Source organism: Bos indicus, chromosome 24, assembly GCF_029378745.1.
Source record: "Bos indicus isolate NIAB-ARS_2022 breed Sahiwal x Tharparkar chromosome 24, NIAB-ARS_B.indTharparkar_mat_pri_1.0, whole genome shotgun sequence".
Lineage (NCBI taxonomy): Eukaryota > Metazoa > Chordata > Mammalia > Artiodactyla > Bovidae > Bos > Bos indicus.
This window is the reverse complement of record NC_091783.1, coordinates 32,684,853-32,712,703: the sequence shown is the minus strand read 5'-3', so window position 1 is coordinate 32,712,703 and position 27,851 is coordinate 32,684,853. Positions and strand designations below refer to the sequence as shown.

The window sequence follows — 27,851 nt, the reverse complement described above, 5'->3', positions numbered from 1 at the left end:
GATGCTGGGAAAGACTGAGGGCAGGAGGAGAAGGGGGCAACAGAGAATGAGATGGTTGGATGGCATCACTGACTCAATGGACATGAGATTGAACAAACTCCAGGAGATAGTGAAGGACAGGAAAGCCTGGTGTGCTGTAGTCCATGGGATCTCCAAGAGTTGGACATGACTTAGCGACTGAACACCACCACCACCCACCCTAAGAATACTGCCCAACAGTAAAAGGGGATTAGCTAGTGATAAACACAGCATCGTGGATGGATCTCAGGGGTGTTATACCAAATGGAAAATAGCAAACTGAAGGTCACACTCGGTATAATTCCATTTATATAACACTCAAAATGACAAAATGTAGGGATAAAGGCCAAATTAATGGTTTCTAGGGATTAAGGATGATGTGGATCAGGGGCGTGTGTTTGACTGTTCAAGCAGGATGGAGATCTTTGGGGTGATCTGATTATTCAAAATCTTGATTGTGATGGTGATGTGAATTTATACACCAGATACAATAGCTCAGAATTACACACCCACATTGTTCCAGGGTTAACTTCCTTCTTTTGATGTTGTTCTATGGTAATGTATGACGTCACTATTGGAAGCAACTGGATGAACAATATAGATAACCTCGATATATACTCTTTGCAACTTCCTAGGAATTTTCAATTATCTCAAAATTTTAAAAATTAAACATTTTTTAATATATTAGTTATTTTTTAAAGAATCATGCAGTATGTACTTATAGCATACTCTCCTAAAGTATAGAAGAGCTTTTAAAAGTATATATTTTTTTAAAGTATTAAAAAATAAAGCTTTTAAAAGTAAAAAAAAAAAAAAAGAAAAACTCTTATTTTTTAAAAAATAAAAAATTTTTTAAAAAAATTATTTTTTTCTTACTCTTATGGTAAGAAAAAAATACTTCCTCAAAAAGCACCATCTTAACTTTTATTAAGAACACATTAACATCTTTTAACAGGCATGCTGAACTTTCCAAATATCTGTATCCACCTTCCATTACTTTTAGAAGTTTACCCTTCAATCCTTCTGTAAACTGCTACTAACTTTCAAAGGTAATCATGATGATTCTTCCCCACTTCCAGCTTTATTATTTTGTTTTCATTTTTTTGAGGACACAAATTGGTAGTATCATCATTCTCAAGCATGAGTTTCCACTTTTATTATATAGGAATGTACCCATGAAGTGTTTAAAAATTTTTTTTTCTTTTTATTTGTCTATTTATTTGGTTGCACTGGGTCTCAGTTGCAGCATGTGGACTCTTAGCTGTGGCATGCAGGTCTAATTCCCCATCCAGGGATCGACCCTGGGCCCCCTAAACTGGGACCACAGAGAGTCTTAGCCACTAGACCACCAGGGAAGTCCCCCATGAAGTGCTTTCACATGTTCAGTATGGTGTTAATATCGAAATAATGGCTTATCTATTATGCTACAACTTCCTTTCTTTGCTCATTGTTTTATTTATCCACATTGATATAAGTAGCCCCTGTTCTATCGATTTTAGTATTACTGCAAGTATTAAAGCAAACATCAGCTGATTTGAGCTGTTAGGCTTATGTCCATCTTTTTAATATTTTAGATAGAGCTGAAATAAACATCATGGTACATACTCCCTGTATTTATGTGAATGCACTTTTTTCATGGAAATGAATTTTAAGTTCTATACCTCTATATGGATCTTTTAGTAATGTGATTTTTGCCATCTGTGTATCTTTGGTGAAATGGCCGAAACTTTTCAGAATTGGGTTATCTTCCTCTTAGAGTTATAAAGGTTCTGTATATATCCTAGATAGAGGTTCATTGTTGTGTATGTTTTGCCAATATTTCCTCCCATAAAATAACTTGCATTTTCATAATAGTGCCTATGGAAGAGGAAAATGTTCTAATTTTAATAAAGTCCAATTTATCAATATTTTATCACTCATACTTTTTGTGTCATATTTAAGAAATCTTTGCAAAACCCAAGATAACTAAGATCTTCTCCTGCATTTTGTTCTACAGTTTTATGGTTTTAACTCTTATGTCTTTGATCCATCTAGATCTAACTTTTACACATGATCCCCAAATTTGTATCTCTACCCAGACCCCTCCCCCCTAGACTCAAAGTTCTTTTTCTAACTCTATCATGTGGATTACATAATAGTATTTTAGAATTGTAATGTCTTAAAAACCGAGCCCCTAATTCTTAGCATCTGCTCACCTGCCCCTCCTACCGGCTTCCCCTGCTCAGGAACCGTAAATTCCAGTCCTCCAGGTCCACAAAAGGGGATGTGGAGCAGCCCTACTGGGATGTCCCTCCACTGAATACCCAAGACACACCCTGCAGCTTCTCTTAAGGTTACCCGACTGTCATCGACACTGTCCTGGGTGTGTAAGTCTATCCTCCTTATTTGAGAACTCCACATTTACAAACTTGCCTATTGTTAAAATTCACTTATCACCAATCAGTACTCATGGCAATTTTCTGGTCATTCACAGACACATCCAGATTAATAAAAAATCGGAGTCTTCTGCCCACCTCTCCATGTTTCCACCCATCATGAACCCTGTACATTTGCCATTTTACTGCCTTGTTTCATACACAAACTAGGTGCCTTCAAAGGCTGATTAAATAAACTTTTTTTTTAAGAGAAAAAAATGTGAGTCTTCTGTTGCATTAGTTCCCTGAAGTGGAAAGGCTGATGCTCTGCCCTCTTGTCTCAGCTCTCAGACTGTAAACAAGTGTCCCCGCCACAGTCTACCTAGGGCCGCATTTTCCACCTTCCTTGCTTCTTGTTTCTGGTGATTTCACTGCTGAAACTGCCCCCAAGCACGGTGTGAAGTGCTGTCTAGTGCTCATAAGTTCAAGGAGCCTCTGACGCGCCTTCCAGACAGAAGACATGTTACAGGATCCTAGTTCAGGCTTGAGATATGATGTTCCTGGGAGTGAACTCAATGCTAATCATTAATAATATACATTAAACAAGGTGTTTTTACACAGAGGCTCACATAAAACAAGGTTACGTGCGATCTGTGGATGGAATGCTGTGACCAAAGGCTCATAGGAGCCTCACTCTGTATTTTCCTTATGAGCAATGGTTCAGTATCCACTAATTCAGAGGTCCCAGCAACACTGTATTAATAGAACAAAACTACCACAAATAATAAGAACCTATATTCTGGGGCTCCAAAATCACTGCAGATGGTGACTGCAGCCAGGAAATTAAAAGAAACTTACTTGATGGAAAGTTATGACCAACCTAGACAGCATATTAAAATGCAGGGACATGACTTTGCCAAGGTCCGTCTAGTCAAGGCTATGATTTTTCCAGTGGTCATGTATGGATGTGAGAGTTGGACTGTGAAGGAAGCTGAGTGCTGAAGAATTGATGCTTTTGAACTGTGATGCTGGAGAAGACTCTTGAGAGACCCTTGGACTGCAAGGAGATCCAACCACTCCATTCTAAAGGAGATCAGTCCTGGGTGTTCATTGGAAGGACTGATGTTGAAGCTGAAACTCCAATACTCTGGCTACCTCATGCAAAGAGTTGACTCATTGGAAAAGACCCTGATGATGGGAAGGATTGGGGGCAGGAGGAGAAGGGGACAACAGAGGATGAGATGGCTGGATGGCATCACCAACTCAATGGACTTGAGTTTGAGTGAACTCTGGGAGTTGGAGATGGACAGGAAGGCCTGGCGTGCTGCGATTCATGGGGTCGCAAAGAGTTGGACACAACTGAGCGACTGAACGGAACGTTTCCTCCCCTTGAGAGTAGGAATCAGATTTTAAGCCATCTTTAGTGCCTCAGGTGAAATAGGCATTATTAAACATTTAGGTCTTAACTGGGAAGTAAATCAATAAATTTTTTCTTTTGTATAAATGCCTTGACTTCAAAATTAAACAGTTTAACACACGCTGGGTACTAAAACAAAACACTTTTTTTATAACTTCAAAATGACCATCAATGGCTATCACCGACGTGCTTACCATTCTTGTTCTTCAGATTAGGGTCTGCTCCGCTTTTCAGAAGCTTTAAGGCGCATTGCTTATGGGCCCGGTAAGCAGCACAGTGCAAGGGTGTGTTGCCTAACTGATCCGAACAGTTAACATCAGGAGGATTCGGCCGGTTGAGCTAACAATTGAAGAGATGCAATGTGAATTATATGCCGAAGACAGACTTTCTCCCATAAAACCACATAGCCAATAGTTCAGGTGGACTCTCCCACTCCTGAGCCTGGGCACAGCTGGGCTCCCTAGCATCTCGACTGTCAGTGGCTTCCTGCTCGGAAAAGCAGTGAATCCACATCACCCTGCACGCTCCCCTCAAGCTGCCATGGGGGCTCAGGTCCCACACTTCCCTGACCACAGACACCACACTCCAAGCCGGGGCACTGGGATTCCACGAAGATCCGCTCGCTCCCACCAGTCTTGCAATTCACACTTGCGACAACAGATTACAAACTGGTCTACCAGAGACAGCCATTCACAAGAGTTAAAGCCATAAACGTTAAGTGTGTAAATGTTAAAGGGCTACTGAATTTGTTGTTCCTGTTTGACTCCTTTAAAAACAATTCTTTACAGTCTCCATTTCAGAACGTTTATAAGAAACATTTTAGGCCCCATACTTGGAAACCAGAGAAGCCTTTTCAAGCAAGCTGAAATAACTTTAAGGCAAACAGCGGTGCTTCAGTCTTGAATTTAGAACACATTCAGAGTTTTTTGTTTAATGAGACTATTTTCAGGAAATGGAAACTGGAAAGTAGGTCTCCTAAGGAGAAAAAAATAAAATTGGTAAAGTTTTCCGCCTGTTCTAACATGATATAAATATTTCAAAACTCATGTCCCTTGTCTGTATGTTAATTTCTGGAAGTACAGCACACCTTTCAGAAGTAATTACTCATCAAAATTAGAGAAAGATATTCCTTTATAGGATTCTATACATTACATGTCAATTTTAAATTGGCTTAATCATTTAAAAAAAGAAAACTATCCTAACATTAAATGTTTACCTTGAAAAACCAGATTCTTAACCATTAGGTTTTCAGTAGAAAGTGTGGAAGTAAATCAGAGAAAAATACCATCATGTAAAATGAATCCTGCTTAAAAGTATCACCAGACTGTGTTTTTAGATATTTAAAGACTTCCACTCTATTACTCTGATCACTCTGATCTCGAGTATTTTGGTCCCACAGTTTGACTACGTTATGAACTCAACATTAGATCGAAAATTTCCCACAGCGTAAAGAAATAACACATTTATTATTGTTTTGTTTTTTTTTACCAGAGCTGTAAGTTCTGCTGTTCTGCCTTCTCTTGCTGCTGCTAAAAGTAATTCTTCAAGCTTTCTTTGTTGAGTCCTTTCTACAGCTGCAAAAGGAGAAGTACATATTACTCTACTTCTAGGCTGGATCCTATTAGCACATTTATCACAGAGATGCGTAAAGAATAAAGGGATCGTGGTGAGAGAAGTCACAATGTTTTGAATTGTGATTCAAATGCTGTGAGACTTCATTATTATTCTCACTGCCTCAGATTCAGATTACAGAGCTGGACTTCCCTCACGTTCAGATGAATTTATGTTTTCAATTTAGAGGTCTTTAAGTATGTTACTCACTACAATACCCATCACAGATAATTATCAATTATTTTTTTATGCTGAAATATTATTATTTATGTGCCTTGGAAAGACAGATTAAGTGGGGAGAGGCACTCGTATCTTCCAGAACTTTAGAATGTGAAAAGTAACAATAAGAAATAGTGTTAATAGGAAGACATTATTGTTGTTGTTGTTTAGTCACCAAGTCGTGTCTAACTCTTTGCAACCCCATGGACTGCACCAAGCCAGGCTTCCCTGTCCTTCACTGTCTCCTGGAGTTTGCTCATACTCATGTCCACTAAGACATACAAACCATATAAATATATTTAGGCTTATAGATAAAGTCCGGATTTTTATAAGAATATTTTATGTCCTTAACAAATGCCAAATACCTTTCAAAACACTTAAAAAATATTAACTCACTAAATCTGTATAGCTACTCTTTGAAGCATTACTATTTTCCCAATTTTATAGGTGAAGAAACTGAGGCAGAAACTTAACCTAAGTCACAGTCAGGACATGGAGGAGCTGGGATTTGAACTTGGGCAGGTGGGTTTCAGAGTACCTGCTCTTACCGTTACTCTGTGCTGCTCACAATTGCAGGGAATGACAGCAATCTGATTTAAGACAGTAGAATATGTAATAAGGTCTCATTTCTACTATATCTGAGTTCTGTTTTGGCTTGCAGAAAAGAAGCAATTTCATAGAAAGGTTAGCAATAATCCCCCTTAAAATATGTGTATAAGGTCCTGTGCAAAGGCTGCAGGGGAGGTATAAAATTTTCCCAGGTCTTCCTGAGAAATAACGAACATTTATTAATAGTTAGTAATTACTATGCACTAACAGTTGTTCAAGACACTATGCATGCCCGTGCATTTGAACTACAGGAAACACAAAGCTTGAATGCCAGAATAGCTGGAACCAGTTTAGCTCTGTCTAAAGAACTAACATTACTATATACCAGCATCTGCTATTCTCACATATTTATTTCCACACCCAGATCCCCTCCCTTTCCATCTTGGAAGAAGGCTGCCAAGCCTCCACACAGGCTCCCAGTACTGCCTTCTTTCACTGGAATTGATGCTCTTCAGTCTTTCCTCTCACTGGTTCTACGGCCACCGGTCTGTGAGCTTTTGAGGACAGTCCCTAGCCTTCCCTACATACCTCTGCTACTGCATGTATTTCCCAGAGCTGCTCTTTGTCCCCACAGTCATGCCTGAAGTCAAGTACCTGTTCTTACTCTTCTTTGTATCCTAGGCACTTATGACAGTATTTGGCACAGTGCATGTTTAGCCAATAAATAGTCTCTGAATAATCAAACAATGCTTAATAATGATCATTCCAAACTTTAAGGAAGGGTCATTATGTTTCCCTACGATTTCTCTCTAGATTGTCTAGGCTCATAAATGAAGGCAAACAGGATCTAGAGGTGAAAACTCTGCTTATGTTCCTGTCCTATATTCATTCTGGACACTGAAAAAAAGACTGTTGGTCTAGTCAATAAAAACAAGTACTCTAGTTTAAGGGACTTAAAGTTTCTAGAGTGCCAGTAATATTCTATTCCTTGATGTGGGTGCTGTTTACATGGATATGTTCCCTTGTGAAAACAGCAAGCCATACATTATTAACGTGTACTTTTATCTATATATTTTATACCTCAAAAATGTTTTTAAAGCCAATACTCTACCCCCCCAAATAATTTGTCCTTTAAATTTTAAATGTTATATGACTGTAAACTAGCTCTTTTCAATCAGAATTCAGAGTTAGGGAAGACCACAAAGATCATGAAGCCTAACTCTATCCTGAGAAGACACTCACATACATGCCCAGGGTAGGTTAAATAGCAGTACACCTGAAATGCAGGTGAGAAACTAGCAAATATACTTCATTAACAACAAAAATCACCATTTTGCAATTTCTATAGTAATGAGTGATTCAGGCAAGAATTATCAATGAACACTAAAATCACTGATTTGAAGTTTGTCGGTAATCAGGATATTTACCATGGTCTCAATTTTTCTCCCCAAGGATTATTTACTAATTACAAAAGTGGGACTATGTAGTAAGTACCTTTACAGTGGACTACTAGTGATCAGAGATAATTTCACCAATAGTAGAACAAAATGACATCAAGTACCTAAAACGAAGCATTGGTATAAAGCATACAACCTCACCCTATGCCAAGAACGGATAGCCTGAATCTAATAATATGAGAAGAGAAAAGCCCAAATTGAGGGGCACTCTTGCTTGCTTGCTTAGTCGCTTCAGTCATGTCCGACTCTGTGCGACCCCATAGACGGCAGCCCACCAGGCTCCCCCGCCCCTGGGATTCTCCAGGCAAGAACACTGGAGTGGGTTGCCATTTCCTTCTCCAATGCATGAAAGTGAAAAGTGAAAGTGAAGATGCTCAGTCGTATCCGACTCTTAGCGACCCCGTGGACTGCAGCCTACCAGGCTCCTCCGTCCATGGGATTTTCTAGGCAAGAGTACTGGAGTGGGTTGCCATTGCCTTCTCCAGAGGGGCACTCTACAACAGTAATATTATGATATTGATGTTAAATCTCATGAAGTTGATCATTATATAAGGAAATATCCTTGTTCTTAAGACATACATACTGAAGTATTTAGGGCTAAAGTATCATGTCTGTAAATTACTCCCTTATAGTGTAGGAAAAAAATTAAAAGTACATAAGTAACATTAAATAATATAAACCAGATGTAGCAAAATATTAATAACCAGTGACTAAGTGCAGATGCACAAGTGTTTGTTGTACTATTCTTGAAACCATCCTATAGGTTAGATATTTCTCAAAATAAAAAAACTCAAATGATATGAAGAAGGTACTGGAGTCCTCTCTAGTGCCTGAGAAGTAGTCATCTATCCTCTCCCAGGATTAGAAGTGTTTGGGAAGCTCACTACATCTTTTAAGGCAACCCAGGCCACTATTACAATAGACTGGACCCAAAGATAAACTCCCTGGCACTCCATTAACTACACTATCCACTGGCCCTGGTCAGCCTCAAATAAGAATATCCATCTTCCAATATAACAGCCCTTGAAGTACTTGAGTATGATTGTTATATCTACTAAAGTCTGTCCTTCTGGGGTGAAACATTTCTTATCTCTACACGCATTACCCTATGATAGGGTTTCTGGTCTCCCAGTGTGTGGTCTTAGTAGGTTATGGATGCACTCCCTGTAGTCTGACCCATTTATCATGTTATCCACAAATGATATCACATGTGGCTAAGGGAATCAGAGCAAAATCTCTCAATTTCTGCTTCCACTTCCCCAGCCAGGATCATACTGTAGCTGACAGATCACAGAACTCATCAAGTCAACCAAACTCTTGCCCTTAACACAGCTGGGTTGTGCGGGTGTGAGGTCGGGTGCTTAGAGCATGTCTTTACAACTAGCCCCATGAAATGTCAACTTGTCATGCAAACCCAGTATCCCAGCCCATCAGGAGACCATCAGTTCTGGGTTCTCATCTTATTACAAACAAAATGACAGAACAGTCATTTCAAACACTTATTACAAACAGACAGTACCTCATCCTCCCAATCAGATCATGATTTGTTAAAGGCAGGGATCACATCTAGCATGGTCAATCTCCCCCAAAATCACATAATACTGAGCCTTATAGAAGATGTTATGTGTTGATTTCTTTATTAAAAATGAAAGGGTTCACTTTAAATGGAAGAGCGAGTAGAAATACTGATCTAAAAGATGTCTGGCAAGCAGACATTATCTTATAACTAGAGAAACAAGGGAGATTTTAGGTTTCAAGGCCAACTGGAAAGTAATAAAAAGCAAGACTGTGCTTTGTACATAGATAAAAATACTACTAATAAATAAGTCAATGCCCTTCAAATGAAACATTTTCGTGCCCTCCTCTGAACTGCAAAGGAAAGAAACAAAGGATGTATGTGAAACTGCAACTTAAAATTCAATACCTTTATTCATAAGAGAGTAAATAAGAAATCTTCCCTTCTCTCCTACAGAAGTACTACCCAAAAATAATTACAGCCAAAGCCCTAGATATTTGGGTAACAATCCTAATAAACGAAGCTTCCTGATGTAAGCATTGAAATATTTTTGTCTTAAACTATTTTTAGAGAAATCCCTCCTATGTCTTCTTATATGTAATTAAATCTTTGAAGTTCATCCAGCGATGAAGCTGATCCATGAGGAAGTTACTGCGGCTCTTGCGTTACAATGATGCCCTCAGGATAACAGAGCGGCCAGAGATCTCTGCTAGAATCACATGACTCCCCGGAACCACACACTTTTCTGTGCTCCTGTATTCCTTCATTATCACACTTCTGCAGCCTTTCAGCTGTACTCTCTCATGTCGCTAATTTTTACTTTTAATTATGCTGGAGACTGAATTTTTAAAACTTGCTATAATGTTATATAAAGTAAGAATTCAAAAGCTCTGAGGAAGCTCTCATACAGTTTTACCTCCAATCGATGACTCTCAAATTACACTATCTTTGGAGCACAGGCTCAGTGTCATCTATTTTGGCATCTCAGAAGCCATTTTCTACTTATATCCTGGGCCATGGCTACAATGAAGATAAATGCTGTCCAGAGTAAGATCCGTAATATTTACCTTCAAGCATGTTTCTGATTTCTTTGTCATGAGTGACCTCCTTTGCTGTCTGTCCATTCCCATTAACAACAGTAGTATCAGCGTTGTGCTCTAAAAGAAGCATTACCAACTCCTAAAACAGCAGAGAAATTATTTTTAGCTATTATGAAACTAAAACTTTATTGTACTATAGCCCTTTTTCAAATTTCTAATTAGTACTGAATGTTTACAATAGAAACAATGACTGCAGGAATCTTTCAAGTCCTTCAGCTCTGTTTAAACTAAATGACTACTAAGTAAGCATCATAAATGGAATACTCTACAGTTCAACTAATTGTGATAACCGATGACTGCCTACACAGTTGCCAATTTCCAATTAACACAGACAACTTCTGTAATTGATTTTTAAAGTAAATTATCTGTTTTACCAAATTGATTCATGTGGTCACACTAAATATGAGTTAACAAAGCTGTTACTTTTAAAGTAGTAATTTAAATTAGATAACGAGAGCAGACAATACATTCATTTAACATTATTCCAAGGCCTGTTGAAAAAGAATAAATTCTTCAGCAGACTTAGATCTTTTAAAAATTAATTTTAATGTTTGTAAGAAACAAGACATAATTTTCTGAAGTGATATAGACTGATGGGATACAATACTAACAAAGGAATGCGTTATAATGAAGCAAATGACCTCCTGAAGTCAATTTTCAACAACGGAGCATAAGCTACATCCTTCATATTTACTCTAAGTGGCTAACAGCTCTCTCAGGAATTTGAAACTAATCAGCCCAGTATCATTGGTTCAGTTATATAACTTAAGACAGTACAGGTGGATGAGCGTGCAAGAGATTTACAGGAAACTATTAGAGATTTGATGTTTAATTTCACCGGGGTGTGCAGCACTCAGGCAGGGGATGTGGTAATACTTGCTCTTTAGTTCTACAAGAAGGCAGGATGAAACACAGTGCTGCCCTCACCTCTAGGGTGACACTACACTGCTACCCGGAGGAACTGACATTGTGTCATTACATGTTACGTTTTCCTATGAGTTTCATTTTTCCACTGGGCCACACAATTTTTACCATCCTTTAAAAAGAACTTTTTGTAGTTTAAAAAAAAAAGCCCTTAAATATACATCCAAAAACAGACAGGAAGAAGAAAACAAAATACTTATTGTCCTGGTCACTCCATGACCACCATAAACATTTTGGCAGGTTTCTTTCTAATCATTTTTCCCATCATAAGTTTGAGATTTTTCAAAAAAATATAATTTTATTTGTATGACACAATTAAGTTATACTTCACTTGCCTAATATATCATTTTCTAGGCTATTATAGTATTCATGAACATACTTTTCACTAAATATTATTCTATAAAATGTACTACCACATTTTACAAATAGAAAAATTGCTAAGAAGTCTAATATGTCAGTAAATTCTTATAAAATATCTTCACATTTCCTATCTTTTTAAAGGAAAGATTTTGGGAGAAGTGTTTTCATACTTCATGCAAAGAGTTCATATGAGTAAAGAAAGAACACAGAATGATATAAAGTATTTATAAGTCATATCTGAAAAGGAAACCGCATGCAGGATATATAAAGAACTTTTTACAACAATTAAAAGATAATCCAATTAAAAATGGGCAAAAATAAAATGAACAATCAGAAAAGGAAATTAAGAAAAACAATCCATTTACAATGGCATCGCAAAGAATAAAATGCTTTGACGTAAACTTAAGCATGGAGATGAAAGATGTGTACACTAAAACTACAAAATATAGCTGGAAGAACTTAAAGAAGACATAACTGAGTGAGAAGACATCTAGGAACCATGAATGGGAAGACAATATTGTTGAGATGTGAACACTACCCAAAGCAATCCACAGATTCAACTCAATCCCTATCAAATCCCAATGATGTTTTTTTTGCCCAGAAACAGAAAATCCCACCCTAAAATTCACATGGAATCTCAAGACTCCAAATCACCAAAACAATACTGAAAAAGAACAAAATTGGAGATCTTACACTTCCAGCTTTCAAAATTTACCTCCAAGCTGATCAAAGTAATCAAGACAGTGCTATAATGACATAAAGACAGACATACAGACCAATGGGAGAGCACAGGGAGTCCAGAAGTAAACTCTCACATATGTGTTCAAATGATTTTCGACAAGGGCGCCAAAACCATTCAAAGGGAAACGGACAGTCTCTTCAACAAATGGTGCTGGGAAAACTGGATAGTCACATGTGAAAAAATAAAACTGGACCCGCATACTTTACACCACATACAAAAATTAACAGAAAATAGATGAAAGACTTAGTGGAAAACTTAGAATAAAACATAAGAGGAAGCTACATGACATTAGATTTAGCAATGGTTTTTTGGATACAACACCAAAAACATAGGTTAAAAAAAAATAAACTGGACTAAATCAAAATTAAAAATTTTCTACAACGAACAGCAGTTATCAAGAGTGTGAAAAGGCAATCCAGAGTGGGAGAAAATATTTGAAAATGATGTATCTGATCTAGGATTTACATCTAGAATATGTAAATAACTCCTAAATAACACCAACTAACCAAACTATCGATTTTAAAAATAAGCAAAGAATCTGAAAAGGTCACATACCTTTGATTCCTTATAATTCCAACTACATTACATTTGGGAAAAGGCAGAACTATGGAGACAACAGAAAGATCAGTGGTTGCCAGGGGCTGGAGTAGGAGGAGGGATGAACAAGGGGAGCACAGAGGATTTTTAGGGCAGTGAAAACACTGTAATGACAGACACATTTTGTTATACTTTTCTCGTTGCACACACAACAAGAGTGAACCCTAAAGTAAACTACAGACTTTGGGAGGCTGCAATGTGTTAGTGTAGGGTCATAACTTGCTTTAAGGGAAAAAAGAAAAAGGACCATGCTGGTGAGGAATGTTGATAATGGGATGCATGTGTATAAGCATTTAGGCTCTTGTGTGAGCCTAAAACTACTCTACAAATTTGTCTTTAAAATTAAATAATAAATATATGGGCTATGGATTCAATAGACATTTTTCTAAAGAAAATTGGCCAATAAGTATATGAACAGATGCTCAATAAATCATTATGGAAATGCAAATCAAAACCAAATGAGAAAAAAAAAAATGAGATACCATTTCACAACCATTAGGATGCCTAAAATTAAGACTAACAACAAGTGCAATGAGGATGTAGAGAAAATGAAACCCTCACGCAAGGCCAGTGGGAAAGTAGAGCGGTGTATAGCTGCTTTGGAAATCAGTTTGGCAGCTCTGCAAAATACTCAACATAGAAATACCATGTGGTATGGCAATTCGACTCCTAGGTACAGACACAAGAGAAATGAAAATACACGTCCATGACAAAAATCTTACACATGAATGTTCAAAGAATATTCATAATATCCAAAAATTGGAAACCCAAATGTCCATCAGCAGATGGTGGGATAAATAAAATGTTGTTCCATACAGTGCAAAGCTGTGCTTAGTCGCTCAGTCGTATCTGACTCTTTGCGACCCCTGGACTATAGCCCACCAGGCTTCTCTGTCTGTGGAGACTCTCCAGGCAAGAATACTGGAGTGGGTTGCCATGCCCTCCTCCAGGGGATCTTCCCAACCCAGGGATTGAACTCAGATCTCCCACATTGCAGGCAGATTCTTTACCATCTGAGTCACCAGGGAAGCCCAAGAATACTGGAGTGGGTAGCCTATCCCTTCTCCAGGGGACCTTCCCAACCCTGGAATTAAACCAGGGTCTCCTGCGTTGCAGGCAGATTCTTTACCAACTGAGCTACCAGGGGAGCCCTTACAATGGAATATTATGTGGCAATAAAAAGTGAAGTACTGATATACATTATATTCATGGATGAGCCTTGAAAACATTATGCTCAATAAAAGAATCCAGTCACAGAAAATCAGGTGTTATATGCTTCGATTAATGTTAAATGTCTAGAACGCGCAAATCTAGAGAGACAGTAAATTAGTGGTTGCCAGAGCCTGGGGAGAAGGGGTAATGGAATAACAGCTTGTAAGTACAAGATTTCTTTTTGGGGTAATCCAAATGTTCTAAAACTGATTTGTGTTAATGGTTGCACATGTCTGTCAACATACCTGATCACTGAATTGTATATGGGTGACCTGTAAAGTACATGAAATAGACCACAATCATGTGCCTATAGAAAGAGTAGAGATTATTCAAGCTGGGTACCACATGGCACATTCAAGTTAATAAATGTTATTTCTCAATCCAGCTCATCTAATTGTTTCATACAATCTCTGCAACTGCACCAGTGTTCTAGTAATTAATCATCCTGATTTTCAAGGAAGTATAAGAACTAATGTGGTGGACTTCCTGTTAGGGAAATTAAAATGGAGGAAGTCTTGTTCAGGGTTCAGAACAACTCTTGTTCAGGAGAGCAGACCTCTGACCTTGCTTCTGATCTGCCTGAGCACTGCCCGTGTTCTGTACCTCCCAAAAGCACAGCTAGTCAGGCAGCACTTTAAATAAGAAAGGTAGTGGGGTCTTGGAATTGAGTCTCTAGAGGCCTGCCAATGGGGGTTTAATGATATCCTGTGACTTACACTTCAGTTCAGTCGCTCAGTCATGTCCAACTCTTTGCGACCCCATGGACTGCAGCATACCAGGCTTCCCTGTCCATCATCAACTCCTGCTGGAGCTTGCTCAAACTCATGTCCATTGAGTTGGTGATGTCAGCCAACCATCTCATCCTCTGTCATCCCCTTCTCCTGACGTCAATCTTTCCTAGCATCAGGGTCTTTTCCAATGAGTCGGTTCTTCACATCAGGTTGCCAAAGTACTAAAGTTTCAGCTTCAGCATCAGTCCTTTCAATGAATATTCAGGACTGATTTCCTTTAGGATTGGCTGGTTGGATCTCCTTGCTCTCCAAGGGACTCTCAAGAGTCTTCTCCAACACCACAGTTCAAAAGCATCAATTCTTCAGCACTCAGCTTTCTTTACATTCCAACTCTCACACCCATACATGACTGCTGGAAAAACCACAGCTCTGACTAGAGGGACCTTCGTCAGCAAAGTAACATCTCTGCTTTTTAATACACTGTCTAGGTTGGTCATAGCTTTCCTTCCAAGGAGCAAGTGTCTTCTAATTTCATGGCTGCAATCACCATCTACAGTGATTTTCGAACCCCCAAAAATAGTCTCTCACTGTTTCCATTGTTTCCCCATCTATTTGCCATGAACTGATGGACTGTATGCCATGATCTTAAGTTTTCTGAATGTTGAGCTTTAAGCCAACTTTTTCACTCTCCTCTTTCACTTTCATCAAGAGCCTCTTTAGTTCCTCTTCACTTTCTGCCATAAGGGTAGTGTCATCTGCATATGTGAGGTTATTGATATTTCTCCTGACAATCTTGATTCCAGTTTGTGTTTCTTCCAGTCCAGCATTTCACATGATGTACTCTGCATATAAGTTAAATAAGCAGGGTGACAATATACAGCCTTGACACACTCATTTCCCAATTTGGAACCAGTCTGTTGTTCCATGTCCGGTTCTAACTGTTCCTTCTTGACCTGCATACAGATTTCTCAGGAGGCAGGTCAGGTGGTCTGGTATTTCCATCTCTTGAAGAATTTTCCAGTTTGTTGCGATCCACCCAAAGACTTTGGCATAGTCAACAAAGCAGAAGTAGATTTTTTTCTGGAACTCTCTTGCTTTTCCGATGATCCGATGGATGTTGGCAATTTGATCTCTGGTTCCTCCGCCTTTTCTAAAACCAGCTTGAACATCTGGAAGGTCATAGTTCACAGACTGTTGAAGCCTGGCTTGGAGAATTTTGAGCATTACTTTGCTAGTGTGTGAGATGACTGCAATTGTGCAGTAGCTTGAACATTCTTTGGCATTGCCTTTCCTTGGGATTGGAATGAAAGCTGACCTTTTCCAGTCCTGTGGCTACTGATGAGTTTTCCAAATTTGCTGGCGTGTTGAGTGCAGCACTTTAACAGCATCATCTTAACTCATAAGATAAAACAAACAGCATTGTAAAAAGGTTACAGTAAAACCAGAGCTGCATTTTTGCATGCAAATTGATGGTGATATCTGTTTGTGGCCTGGGATTATAAGTGGGAACCCTGGAAACTGCAATTTGAAGTCTCACCCGTGGAGTGGAAACACTGCTCAAGACCTTTTCCCAATTAGGACTCCAGATTGCTGTTTCTCAGGACTCCCGAGCATGCGGTTTAAGCCTGGATGTCGGTGATGCATGAGCTGTTACTCTTCTCCATTGTTTCTATTCTCTTTTCTTTTAATGACTGTATATTGAAATTAAGTTATATAATCCTCTGTTAAATACTGAAACTGTTTATTTGTGTGTAATAAGTGGTTTCTTTTGTTAATGACTCCTTCAAACCTGAAACAAAAGTAAAACTTTAGGCAATGGAGAAACAGACATAGAGAACAGGCCTATGGATGAGGCAGGGGATGGTGGGGGGTGAGGGGGGAGAGGAAAGAGAGGGTGAGATGTATGGAGAGAGTAACATGGAAACTTGCAATACCATATGTCAAATAGATAGCCAATGGGAATTTGCTGTATGACTCAGGAAACTCAAACAGGGGCTCTGTGACAATCTAGAGGGGTGGGGTGGGAGGGAAGTTTGGGAGGGAGGGTACATGGGTGTACCTATGGCTGATTCTTGTTGATGTGTGACAGAAACCCACAAAAATTTGCAAAGTAATTATCCTTCAATTAAAAAAATAAAGTGGAAAAAAAAAAAAATGACTTCCCTGGTGGTCTAGCAGCTAAGATGCTACACTCCCAATGCAGGGGATCCAGGTTTAATCACTGGTCAGGAAACAAGATCCCACATGTTACAACTAAGTATCACACACAGTGATGAAATCCCTCATACCACAACTAAGACCCAGGACAGCCAAATTACTTAAGAACATTTTTTTAAAAAAAGAATTAATATGGAGCCAGACTGATATAAATCCCCAAAGGGCTGGACTATGGAAAATGGGCAGAAGAAATGGTATGCGCAGAGATAGACAGGTACCTTTAAGAAAACAGAATATGTTTCAATTATGTGAAAACAGGCTACAGGGGGAATCAAGGCAATGCAGAGGGTCGGAGCTACTCCATGCAATCTCGGGGGTTTGGCAAGGGAAGTGACACCTTTGAAAGGGTTCAGAGGAATGATATCAGACTGCAAGTTACAAAGAACACCTGACCACCCTGTGAAGAAGAGCAAACGTTCTCCGAGTGTGGTCCCCAGACCTGCAGTATTTGCACGAACCATGAAGTTGGCAGAAGTGCAAGTTCTTAAGCCCCTCTCAGACCCATGAATCAGAAATGCCAGGGATAAGACCCAGAAACTTGTAGGTTAAGAAGCCCTCCAGGTAAGGAACTCAAGTGCTCGGGCAGAAGTCATCAGAAGAGGTTTTTATTTAAATCACAATTAGAAAAAAGAAGGCAGCTCAGTGGTTGGATTCTACTGCAGGGATGGGAATGAAACACCCCGAACAGAGAGGTCACCAGTGATTTTTAGTATCTTAGTGGGTAGAGGAAGTTTTAATTTTCTTCAAGGTTCTGCTGTAGCATTATTCTTATATTTAAGGAAAAGAAGTTTTTAAGCCAAACTGTGCTTCTCTATGCCAAAACTAAAGACCATCCTGCCCTCTAACACTGTGTGTGCTCAGCTGTGTCTGACTCTTCACAACCCCATGGACTGCAGCCTGCCAGGCTCCTCTGTCCATGGGATTTTCTAGCAAGAATACTGGAGTGGGTTGCCATTTCCTCCTCCAAGGGATCTTCCCTACCCAGGAATTGAACCCACATCTCTTTCATCTCCTGCACTGGACCTAACATTTTGTAAGACAGCAAAAGATTAGCTGTAATCTTCTTCATCCCTCAGGATCTAGAATTCCTAATAAAGCCCTGAGCAGTCTCTGATGCTTTTTCACAAAACTCCAGCTCCAACCCCTGTTCCCTAACAAGTCTTCCTGTGTCAGCTGAATATGTGGTTCTCTTCTGCACGGTCTGCCAACTCTCCACACTCATTAATTATTCAGTTAACATACTTAAGCTCTTACATTGTACAAGGCCCTCCACACGTCAGGGAAAACATATTTGGATGATGAATACTGAAGGGATCCGAGAAAGAGAAAGTGTTGACGAAAATCAGAGCTGAAATTAGGATACTGACTGGGGCATTGCTGGACAGGGTGGAATTACAAGGTTGGAAAAAAAAAAAAGATTGGAAAAGGCACTGGGAAACAGGGCAGTCCAGGTAAAAAGCAATGAGCATGTTCTCAAGCAGTCAGTAAAAAAGAGAATTTAAAGTGACAAGTATTTCAATGACCAATACAAATACTGCATAAAGAACTTGTGTGAAGGAAGAGACATCCCATGTTAGAAACGTGAAATTCCAGATCCCTGAGTGGTGAGGAGCCCAAACACACAGCGAAGACAGAAGACCTGGATGCCTGGAAAGAAGTATGAGGTCAAGATAGATTTCCAAATAATCCCCCAGGAGAAACAATGAAGTCTTAAGTGTGGATGGGTTTCTTATGGAGACAGTTTCAAGAGGAAAGAGAAGAATGGCTTTTAAAAAATCAGAGGAACACCTAAAACGAAAAGTAAGGAAAATGAGTAAACACAGGTAGGAACCAGAAGAGCAACCAAGGATGCAGCAAGAGAAACGGACTCCGCAGTGCCTTTTCCCAGAGGAGTGATCAGCTTTGTGAGAGCACAGCTCTGGAAAATACGGCACGAAACTTTAAAAATAGTTAATCACTGAGATTTCCCTGGGGGTCCAGTGGTTAAGACTTCCTTCCAATATAGGGAGATAGGGCTCGATCCCTAATCAGGGAACTGGATCCCACACTCCACAACTCAGAGTTCGCATGCTGCATCTAAGACCCAGTACAGTCCAGTAATTAAATTAAAAAAAAAATTTTTTTTAAGAGTCAAAGGAAAATGCTAGAAATAAGATAAAGAATGCCTTTAATGACCTCAGTAGACATCAGAGCACAGTTGAGAAAACAATCAGTAAATCTGAAGACAGGTCAACAGAAATTAGTCAAACACTAAGAGAAAAAAATGGCATGGAGGGAGGAAGCGGTAGGAAGAGGGGAAAAGCGAGAAGACTCAGAACTGAGCACCCATGTCTGTGGACAGTATTTGTTTAACAAATGTAGAGTAAGTTACTGAAGAATGTGCATGAAGTAGTACTTTCTGAATCTAGCAAAAAAGAATAAAAGGGAAAAAAAGATGAGGAAAGCAGCATCTGCTACCATTTGCCCTGGTAACTCCAGGGCAATTAGCCTTCTGAAATGCCGTATCCTGTTAACCATTTCCACAACTCTCTGCAGGTCAGCCCTCTTGACCTCGACGCTCTGAACTTACTCATTCATTACCGTAACTACAGCCACCTGATTTCTGACGTTTACGTGCCACCTCCAGGCCTCTACTGTTTTGGGGTCCTATTCCCACTGCTACCAATGAAGCAGATCTGCACAGGCATTTCCTTTTTCTTGGTGGCATGCAGGATTTTAGCAGTTCCCTGACCAGGGATGCAGCCCACGCCCCGTGCAGTGGAAGCACGGAGTCTTAATCACTGGATCCCCAGGGAAGTTCCTCGCAACGCAATTTCCTAAAGGCAGCCCTGGACCTCAGAGGACATAGAAACAGTTTCTCAGTGGTGCTGGGGCCTTTTCTGCCCACGATTTCTCAGTGTTTTGCTAGATGATGCATCTCCAGGCCCTCCCAGGGCACAAAACTATCTGGTATGATCCATATTCAACTCAGCATGTCTGCTTATTTAAAACCTTCTTCAATTACCTGCCATGGCATTTCTGGCATTTTGACCCCTATAATGGGGGCCACTGCTTTGTTCACGCTGCTAGGAGCCTTCCATACACACCTCAACTTGTACCATCAAAAGAAATCAACAATGGTCAGAAGCCAAAGACAGATGCTCCAATAAAAGTCATGATACCTTGTCCAGTCTCTGGACCCGATTCAATTTCAGACTTAGAACTATGTTATCGAAGGAGAGGCCAGACCCTGGAAGAGAAGATTCTGCAGCCCCAAAGCAAATATTCAGTCATGAATCTCTCAGATCATCCCCAAAGGGACCAATGACCATTTACTCAAGTAACTGTACGCTGGGAAATGGGAAAACCCAAATATTTCACAAGTTACTAACTATAAGATGCAAGAGACTCAGCTTTATCTGGTCCCTCTGTTAGACACAAGGCACACAGAGAAGTGAGATACTAAAAGACACCTGGGCCAGGTCCACTTCAGAGTGTATGCACTGAGTCCACAAACACATCCAGAGGACACTCTCCTGGTGCCTAAATGTGTAATTAGAGCAGACATGTTAAGTTGTTGGCAAACTCACATCCCTTCCTTGGTCTACAGTGTAAAAAAGCCATGTGGAAGGCTCTAAGTCTGCCCTACCCCATATCCCGGCCAGGATAAATAAAAACCAATATCCTAAAAAAAAAAAAAAAAAAAAAAACCAATATCCTACTTGGGGAGGATGACAGCAATTAGTGCCACCCTTAAAAACCGGAGTATGTAGGGCTGACGGTCCCTACAATGCTTCCATTTAACTCACCACTGTCACTGCGAAACCAGAAGGAAAGCGGAGGATGGCAGTGGAAGCCCACAAACTCAACTGAACAGCCCCAATTCTAGCCACTCTGCCAGATGCCAAATCTTTGCTGGAGCTGGTTAATACTACTTAAGTACACAGTACACAGCAACTGATCTGGCAAACATATTCCTCTCTATCCTCACTAAGAAGAAAAGACAGAAGACACTGTATTCACACAGACAACAGTACACATTTACACTTATAATTCTGCCTCAGAACCATCTGGGCATCCTGCAGAAATCATCCCAGTCCACTTCACCAATGATGTCCTGGTAATAAAACCAGATGAGCAAGGAGGAGAATGCTGAAGGTCTTAGTAAGATATATGTGCTACAGAGGGTGGGCATCTTATGATTCGGGGGCTTTTTTCGTTTCAGTAAATTCTCAGGGGTTCAGTGGTATGGGTCATGTCAGGACACTGCCCCCAAAGGGATGAACTTGCACTTCCTGAAACAAAGGAGGAAGCACAACGCCTTCCTTCCGTTTCGGGGACAGCATATTCCACATCGAGCAGAAACGTTCTGATTCATGTGCCAGATGAGAGAGCAGACCTGAACATTCGGCTCCTGTGTCAAAAGACCAGGAGGCAAGAAGAGTCACCGTCTTAGCAGAGGTACTTAACTTGAACATCAGAAGAAAGGAGGACTACACACAACAGAAACACAGGATCACACTTCACATGCAGATGACACACTGAAGTGTCTCCTGGTGTTTCCTTGTCCAACTTTGGACAGTAAATGGACAAGTGTAACAACCCCAGTCTAAGGAGGCATGGTATCCCAGGATTGGGACCTCCAGCCTTGAGGGCCTGAGCCCCACCCCCAGGTAAGCCCCAAAGACATGATCTGCTAGCCGAGGGGAGGGGAAATAGAGCACATAGTACAAGAGGGAGAAGAAGATTCAGTTGTGGCCCCAAAGCCGATTACAGCAACAGGAGCTCCCCACAGTCAGCTGAGGCAGCCCTCGTGAGAGCATCAGCTTGACCTCAGCCTCCGCTCACCCCTCCTTCCACAGGTGTGATCCCTAGCACTCCGAGAAGCCTGTTGCACACTAACCTCCATCTCCGTCTGCCTTCTCAGAAGCTCAATCTACAAGAAATAGCAATGTTTATACCTAAATTTTAGGGACGTCATGTTGTGGTAAATACAATACACATCAAGTGGGCTGGATAGTGCTCGACTACAGAAGACACTCAGTATATAAGCATGAGAAAGCATATCCTAGGGAACAAGACAAGTAAAGCTTATGTAAACACCAGGATTATCTGTATTCTCTAGATTCCAGGTGAGAGATACAAAATACCTGAGACACAGAACACAGGAAGCCTTGATTTTTATGTAGTCTTAGCTCCAGTAGAAGGTAGTAAGTGGAAACAAAGTCCATACTACATCCATACTACAATCCAATCGTTAACTGTATTGACTGTATTCCAATATTCAATTGATTACAGAAGATGTAAAAACCCCAGAAATAGAACTGCATTTGAAAAATAAAGGAACAAATGCTAAATACAACATCTTAAAATCCTGAAATATTAATTTTTATTAAAGAACAGTAGAGGTCGCTAATGGACCAAGAAAAGCCTACAGGTTCCTTATAAAATTTTGGAAGCTGCATTTTATATATTTGAAAGGATAAGAATTTAAAGTGCTTTGTAACAAACCACATCCCTTTTCAACTCCTCATTCTATTTATCAAATCCCACTCAATCATATTTTAAACTATCTCCGTGGTAAAAGATCACATCAGAAGAGGATAATTTGATTCCTTTCATGAGTACAATTAGAAATTAAACTTTTTCAAAATTTAATCATGCTTAGATATTGAACACATAAATTTTTAATGTTTCGTCCGTGGCACGACCATTTAGCTTCAGCTCAATCTTATTTTCTAACACAAGTGATAACATCATGTGTATGCTAATGTTCAAATCAAACTAAGGCCTGATTTAGCATGGTCTTATGTTCCAAGTTCAAGGAAATAGTCAAATATGCAAAGAAGCCAGCACAGGTCAATGAACTGATTGGATCTAGGTAATTACACAGATGGTAATTATGCAGTAAGACTGGTGCTTGTGGAGGATTCAAATTAAGTGGAATGTATACAATTCCTTGGGAGCAAGACTAACACAGTCTAGTGGTAGAATTAAGACACAGCAACTAAGATACCACGTAGAAGATGAATGGCAATGCTACAATATTCTCAGGAAATCTGGAAAATAACAGCTTCCTTCTCACTGCAGTAAGTCAGGAAAGAATTTAAGGAGACAGCACTTGAGCTACACTCTCAAGAATGGGTAGACATGCGTCATGTAGAAATAGATGGCCAAGAACTTTCCTAGGTGCATAGAGAAGGATGAGAAGGGAAGGGCTCTGAAGGAAACCAGCAAGCAGTTCACATATGAGTCAGGAAAATTAAACTATCTGCAGCTAATTTTTTAACCTCCCCTCTCCTTTGACCTCAGAGTCAAGCATAGCAATTAACCCACTACCTTAATTTTTTTTTTAAGTATAATGGGTATTTTTATCCATTAAAGACTCTGTATCTGGTCCACAAATATCAATATATGAACAAATAGACCAAATAGTGTGGAATGTACTAATTCAAACATGCTGAGCACACACTTACTGGGTTGATTAATAATTTGTATGAAAATCAGTTTAATCATAATAATGAAAAGTATAAAACCATATAATACATTAATTTTTAACTTGTGATATATGCAGATAAATCTTCCAATTATGGGGATTACAAAACTACCTTTATGGAGTATGTTAGACAATGGTTAATAATCAGAACAAACAAGAAATTCACTTTATGTCATAGTTAATTTACCAGATCATTGAAATAATTTTAAAAAGTACCAGGAAAAAGGTGAAGTAAATTTTGGCTATCGTGGCATAAGATCAGTGAATTATCATCCTGAAAAATAGGGACAAAATTGGACAAAATTAGAAAACTACTCATTCCATGGGGCGAGGTATCGACTAAAGCAGGGGCCCCCAAACTCCGGGATCTAACGCCTGATGATCTGAGGTGGCGGTGATATAAGAATAATGGAAGCAAAGTGCACAATAAACGTAATGCAGTTAAATCATCATCAAACCACCCCTCCCTGCCCCCGGTCCTTGAAAAGCCGTCTTCCATGAAACCGGTCCCTGGTTCCAAAAAGGCTGGGGATCACTGGATTAGAGAAACAAATTGAGAGGCACACTCAACAGGAACTAGAGCTTCAGGTAAGAACAACAGGAGTCTTTAACCTAGCCACAGGCTATGGTCACGCCCCCAACCCCCACTCCCCAAGAAATCTGACCAGGCCAGGGCCGGCAATGAAAACCAGTAGCTCTGCCAGAGGGAAATGATTTGGAGCAATAGGACAAGAGGTCTTGTCAGTAAAAGTAGCAAATTCAGTAGGAAATAAATGGAAAAATCTACATCACAAGGCTCCTTTTCTCATTAGAGTATATCAGCCTTCTGAGTCTGTTTCCACAAACCCAGCAGCTGAAAACATCATAAATTTATTACTTGACAGTTCTGGATTTCAGAAGTTCAAAATGGGCCTCACTGAGCTAGAATCAAGGCGTCAGCAAGGCTACCGTCCTTTCAGAAGTTCTAGCAAAGAACACACTGCCTAGCTTTTCTAGCTTCTAGAGGTTGCCCACATACCTTGGTCCCCTTGCTCCATCTTCCAAGCCAGAATCACTGTATCTCTCTGACCATTCTCTCCTTGGCACATCTCCCTCTCCCTCTGACCCTTCTTCTGCCTCCCTCTCACTTTTAAGGGCCTCTGTGGTTACACTGGGCCCACCAGATAATCCACGACAACTTTCCTATTTTAAGGTCTGCTGATGAGCAACCTCAATTCCATCTGCAGCTTTGACTTCCCCTTACCATGTAACCCAGCACGCCCACAGGCTTCAGGAACTAGGATGAGCACATCTCTGGAAGGCCACATTATGCCTACAACATAATGATTGGTAGGGCAAATGGCAAAGCAGCCTGGAAGCGAGAGAACCAACGAAGGATGAGGCAAGCCACCCACACACTCCTGGCTGAGAGTGCAGGGGACATAGGAGAAGGCCGTGCACAAAGTAAAGGCAGAGGGAGAAGTGAGAAACGGCTTAACGCTGACAGCGCTCTCCACACACGCACGGACCCTGTCAGCAGAGGGTAGAGGCCTCGTGGGACTGAGCATTCGGGTAAAGCCTCCATCTGAACACTGGCTGAGCACTAGTTTATGCAGATGCAGGGGGTGAAGTCTAGGAAATTCAGTCCACTGAAGGTGTTGCAACAAAACCACCACAGACTGGATGGCTTAAATATGATTTATTTCTCACAGTTTCCGAGGCTGGAAAGACTAAGATGAAGGCACAGAGCTGATGGCTGGTGAAAGCCTGTTTGTTGGTTCACAGATGTCCACCTTCTCACTTTGTCCTCATTTGGCAGAAGGGGCACAAGAACCCTCTAAGGTCTCTTCTGTAAGAGAACTAATCTCCTTCACAAAAGGTCTACCATCATGACTTAATCACCTCCCAAAGGCCTCCTAATACCATCACACTGGGATTTCTATCTCAGGGGAACACAGACATCCAGTACATAACAGAAACCATGCTCAGACGTTAAGACAGTTTTTTAAAAATCAGCAGAGACCTTCCCTGGTGGTCCAGTGGTTAAGAATTTTGCTTGTGATGCAGGGGATGTAGATTTGACCCCTGGTTGGGGAACTAAGATCCTGCATGCTGTGGGGCAACTAAAATCATGCCACAACTACTGAACCCATAAGCTGCAACTAGAGAATCCCTGTGCCACAGTCAAAGATCCTGTATGCTACAACCAAGTCCTGATGCAGCCAAGTAAATATATAATTAAAAAAAGAAAACTTCTCTCTCACTATGTATATATATGTATGTTTAAAAAGAGAGAGAGAAGAGACACCAGCAGGCCAGACACATTCCAGATTTCACAGATGAAGACTAAGCAAGTTAATAAAAAAATATACATATATAATAACCTCAAGGGGGAAAAAATCAGAATTCTGAGTTGCTAAAATACATTATACAGAATGTTCAGTTTTCAGTAAAAAGTTGTGAAACATGCAAAAAAAGGAAATATGACCCATCCTCCCAAAAAAGCAGTAGAAGCTGACTTGCAGTAGGTCCATATGTTGAATTTAAGTTCAGTTCAGTCACTCAGTCTATCCAACTCTTTGAGACTCCCATGGACTGCAACTCGCCAGGCTTCCCTGTCCATCATCAACTCCCGGAGCCTCCTTAAACTCATGTCCATCGAGTCAGTGACGCCATCCAACCATCTCATCCCCTGTCATCACCTTCTCCTCCTGCCTTCAATCTTTCCAAGCATCAATGTCTTTTTCAATGAGTCAGCTCTTTGCATCAGGTGGCCAAAGTATTGGAGTTTCAGCTTCAGCATCAGTCCTTCCAGTGAATATTCAGGACTGATCTCCTTTAGGATGGACTGGTTGGATCTCCTTGTAGTCCAAGGGACTCTCTAGAGTCTTCTCCAACACCACAGTTCAAAAGCATCAATTCTTTGGCACTCAGCTTTCTTTATGGTCCAACTCTCACATCCATACATGACTACTGGAAAAACCATAGCTTTGACTAGACAGACTTTTGTCGGTAAAGTAATATCTCTGCTTTTTAATATGCTGTCTAGGTTTGACACAACTTTTCTTCCAAGGAGCAAGCGTCTTAACTTCATGGCTGCAGTCACCATCTGCAGTGATTTTGGAGTCCAAGAAAATAAAGTCTGTCACTGTTTCCACTGTTTCCTCATCTATTTGCCATGAAGTGATGGGACCAGACGCCATGATCTTCATTTTTTGAATGTTGAGTTTTAAGCTGGCTTTTTCACTCTCCCTTTTCACTTTCATCAAGAGGCTCTTTAGTTCCTCTTTGCTTCTGCCATAAGGGTGGTGTTATCTGCATATGTTGAATTTAGCAGAGAGAAAGTATAAAGCTGCTGTTACATGCCCCAGAAGTTTAATATCCAGAGGGATAAAATGATATAGTAAAGAATATTTGTATAAAACAAGAGCAGACAGTAAAGGAGAAACAAAGGAACAAAGAACCTGAGGCATATAGAAAATGAATACAATATAGAAAATGTAAGTCCAAAGTTATAATAATTAAATGTGAATAGACTAAACAAACAAAGGTCCATATAGTCAAAGCCATGGTTTTTCCAGTAGTCATGTACAGATGTGAGAGGTGGACCATCAAGGCAGCTGAGGGCCAAAGAATTGATGCTTTCACTGTGGTGCTGGAGAAGACTCGAGAGTCCCTTGGAGAGCGAGGAGATCCAACCAGTCAATCTTAAAAGAAATCAACCTTGAATATTCATTGGAAGGACTGATGCTGAAGCTCCAATACTTTTTGGCCATCTGATGCAAAGGGCCGACTCACTGGAAAAGACCCTGATGCTGGGAAAGATAGAGGGCAACAGAGGATGAGATGGTTGGATGGCATCACTGACTCAATGGACATGAGTTTGAGCAAACTCCAGGAGATCGTAAAGGACAGGGAAGCCTGGCGAGTTGCAGTCCGTGGGAGTCTCAAAGAGTTGGACAGGACTGAGTGATTGAACAATAGGCTGAATACGACATCAAAAAGGAGAAATTTTCAGATGATAAAAACACACAACTGAGTTATATCCTGCCAACAACAGACATGTTAAATTCAAAGATACAAAGATGTTGAAAGTAAAAGAAGGGAGAAAAGACATAACTAGTAACTGTAAGAGCACTAGAGTGGCTACATTAACATAAAACAAAATTAACTTTATGGTAAGAAATATTACTGAAGGCAAAGAAAGACAAATAATGATAAAAAGTTTAATACATCAGGAAGGTATGCATATGCCATATAACATATCCCACATAATCCCACCGTACATGGATATGCATCTAACAGAGCCACAAAAGTTATGAAGCAAAACCCGACAAAATTAAAAATACACAATTCAAGAATTATAGTTGCAG

At 40.1% G+C, this 27,851-nt stretch overlaps 1 protein-coding gene across 5 annotated transcripts in view; it reads right to left on the bottom strand.

Annotated features, from left to right (window-relative positions):
- The window catches only part of OSBPL1A (oxysterol binding protein like 1A), a 226,820-nt gene that overhangs the window by 176,219 nt on the left and 22,750 nt on the right, over positions 1-27,851 (bottom strand). For all 5 annotated transcript variants that reach the window (XM_070778804.1, XM_070778801.1, XM_070778802.1 and 2 more), the window contains 3 exons: positions 10,209-10,320; positions 5,278-5,363; positions 3,984-4,128 (listed from right to left, as the gene is read on the bottom strand). In XM_070778804.1, coding sequence (XP_070634905.1) covers positions 3,984-4,128; positions 5,278-5,363; positions 10,209-10,320 — 343 coding nt within the window. The remainder of the gene's footprint in view (positions 1-3,983; positions 4,129-5,277; positions 5,364-10,208; positions 10,321-27,851) is intronic.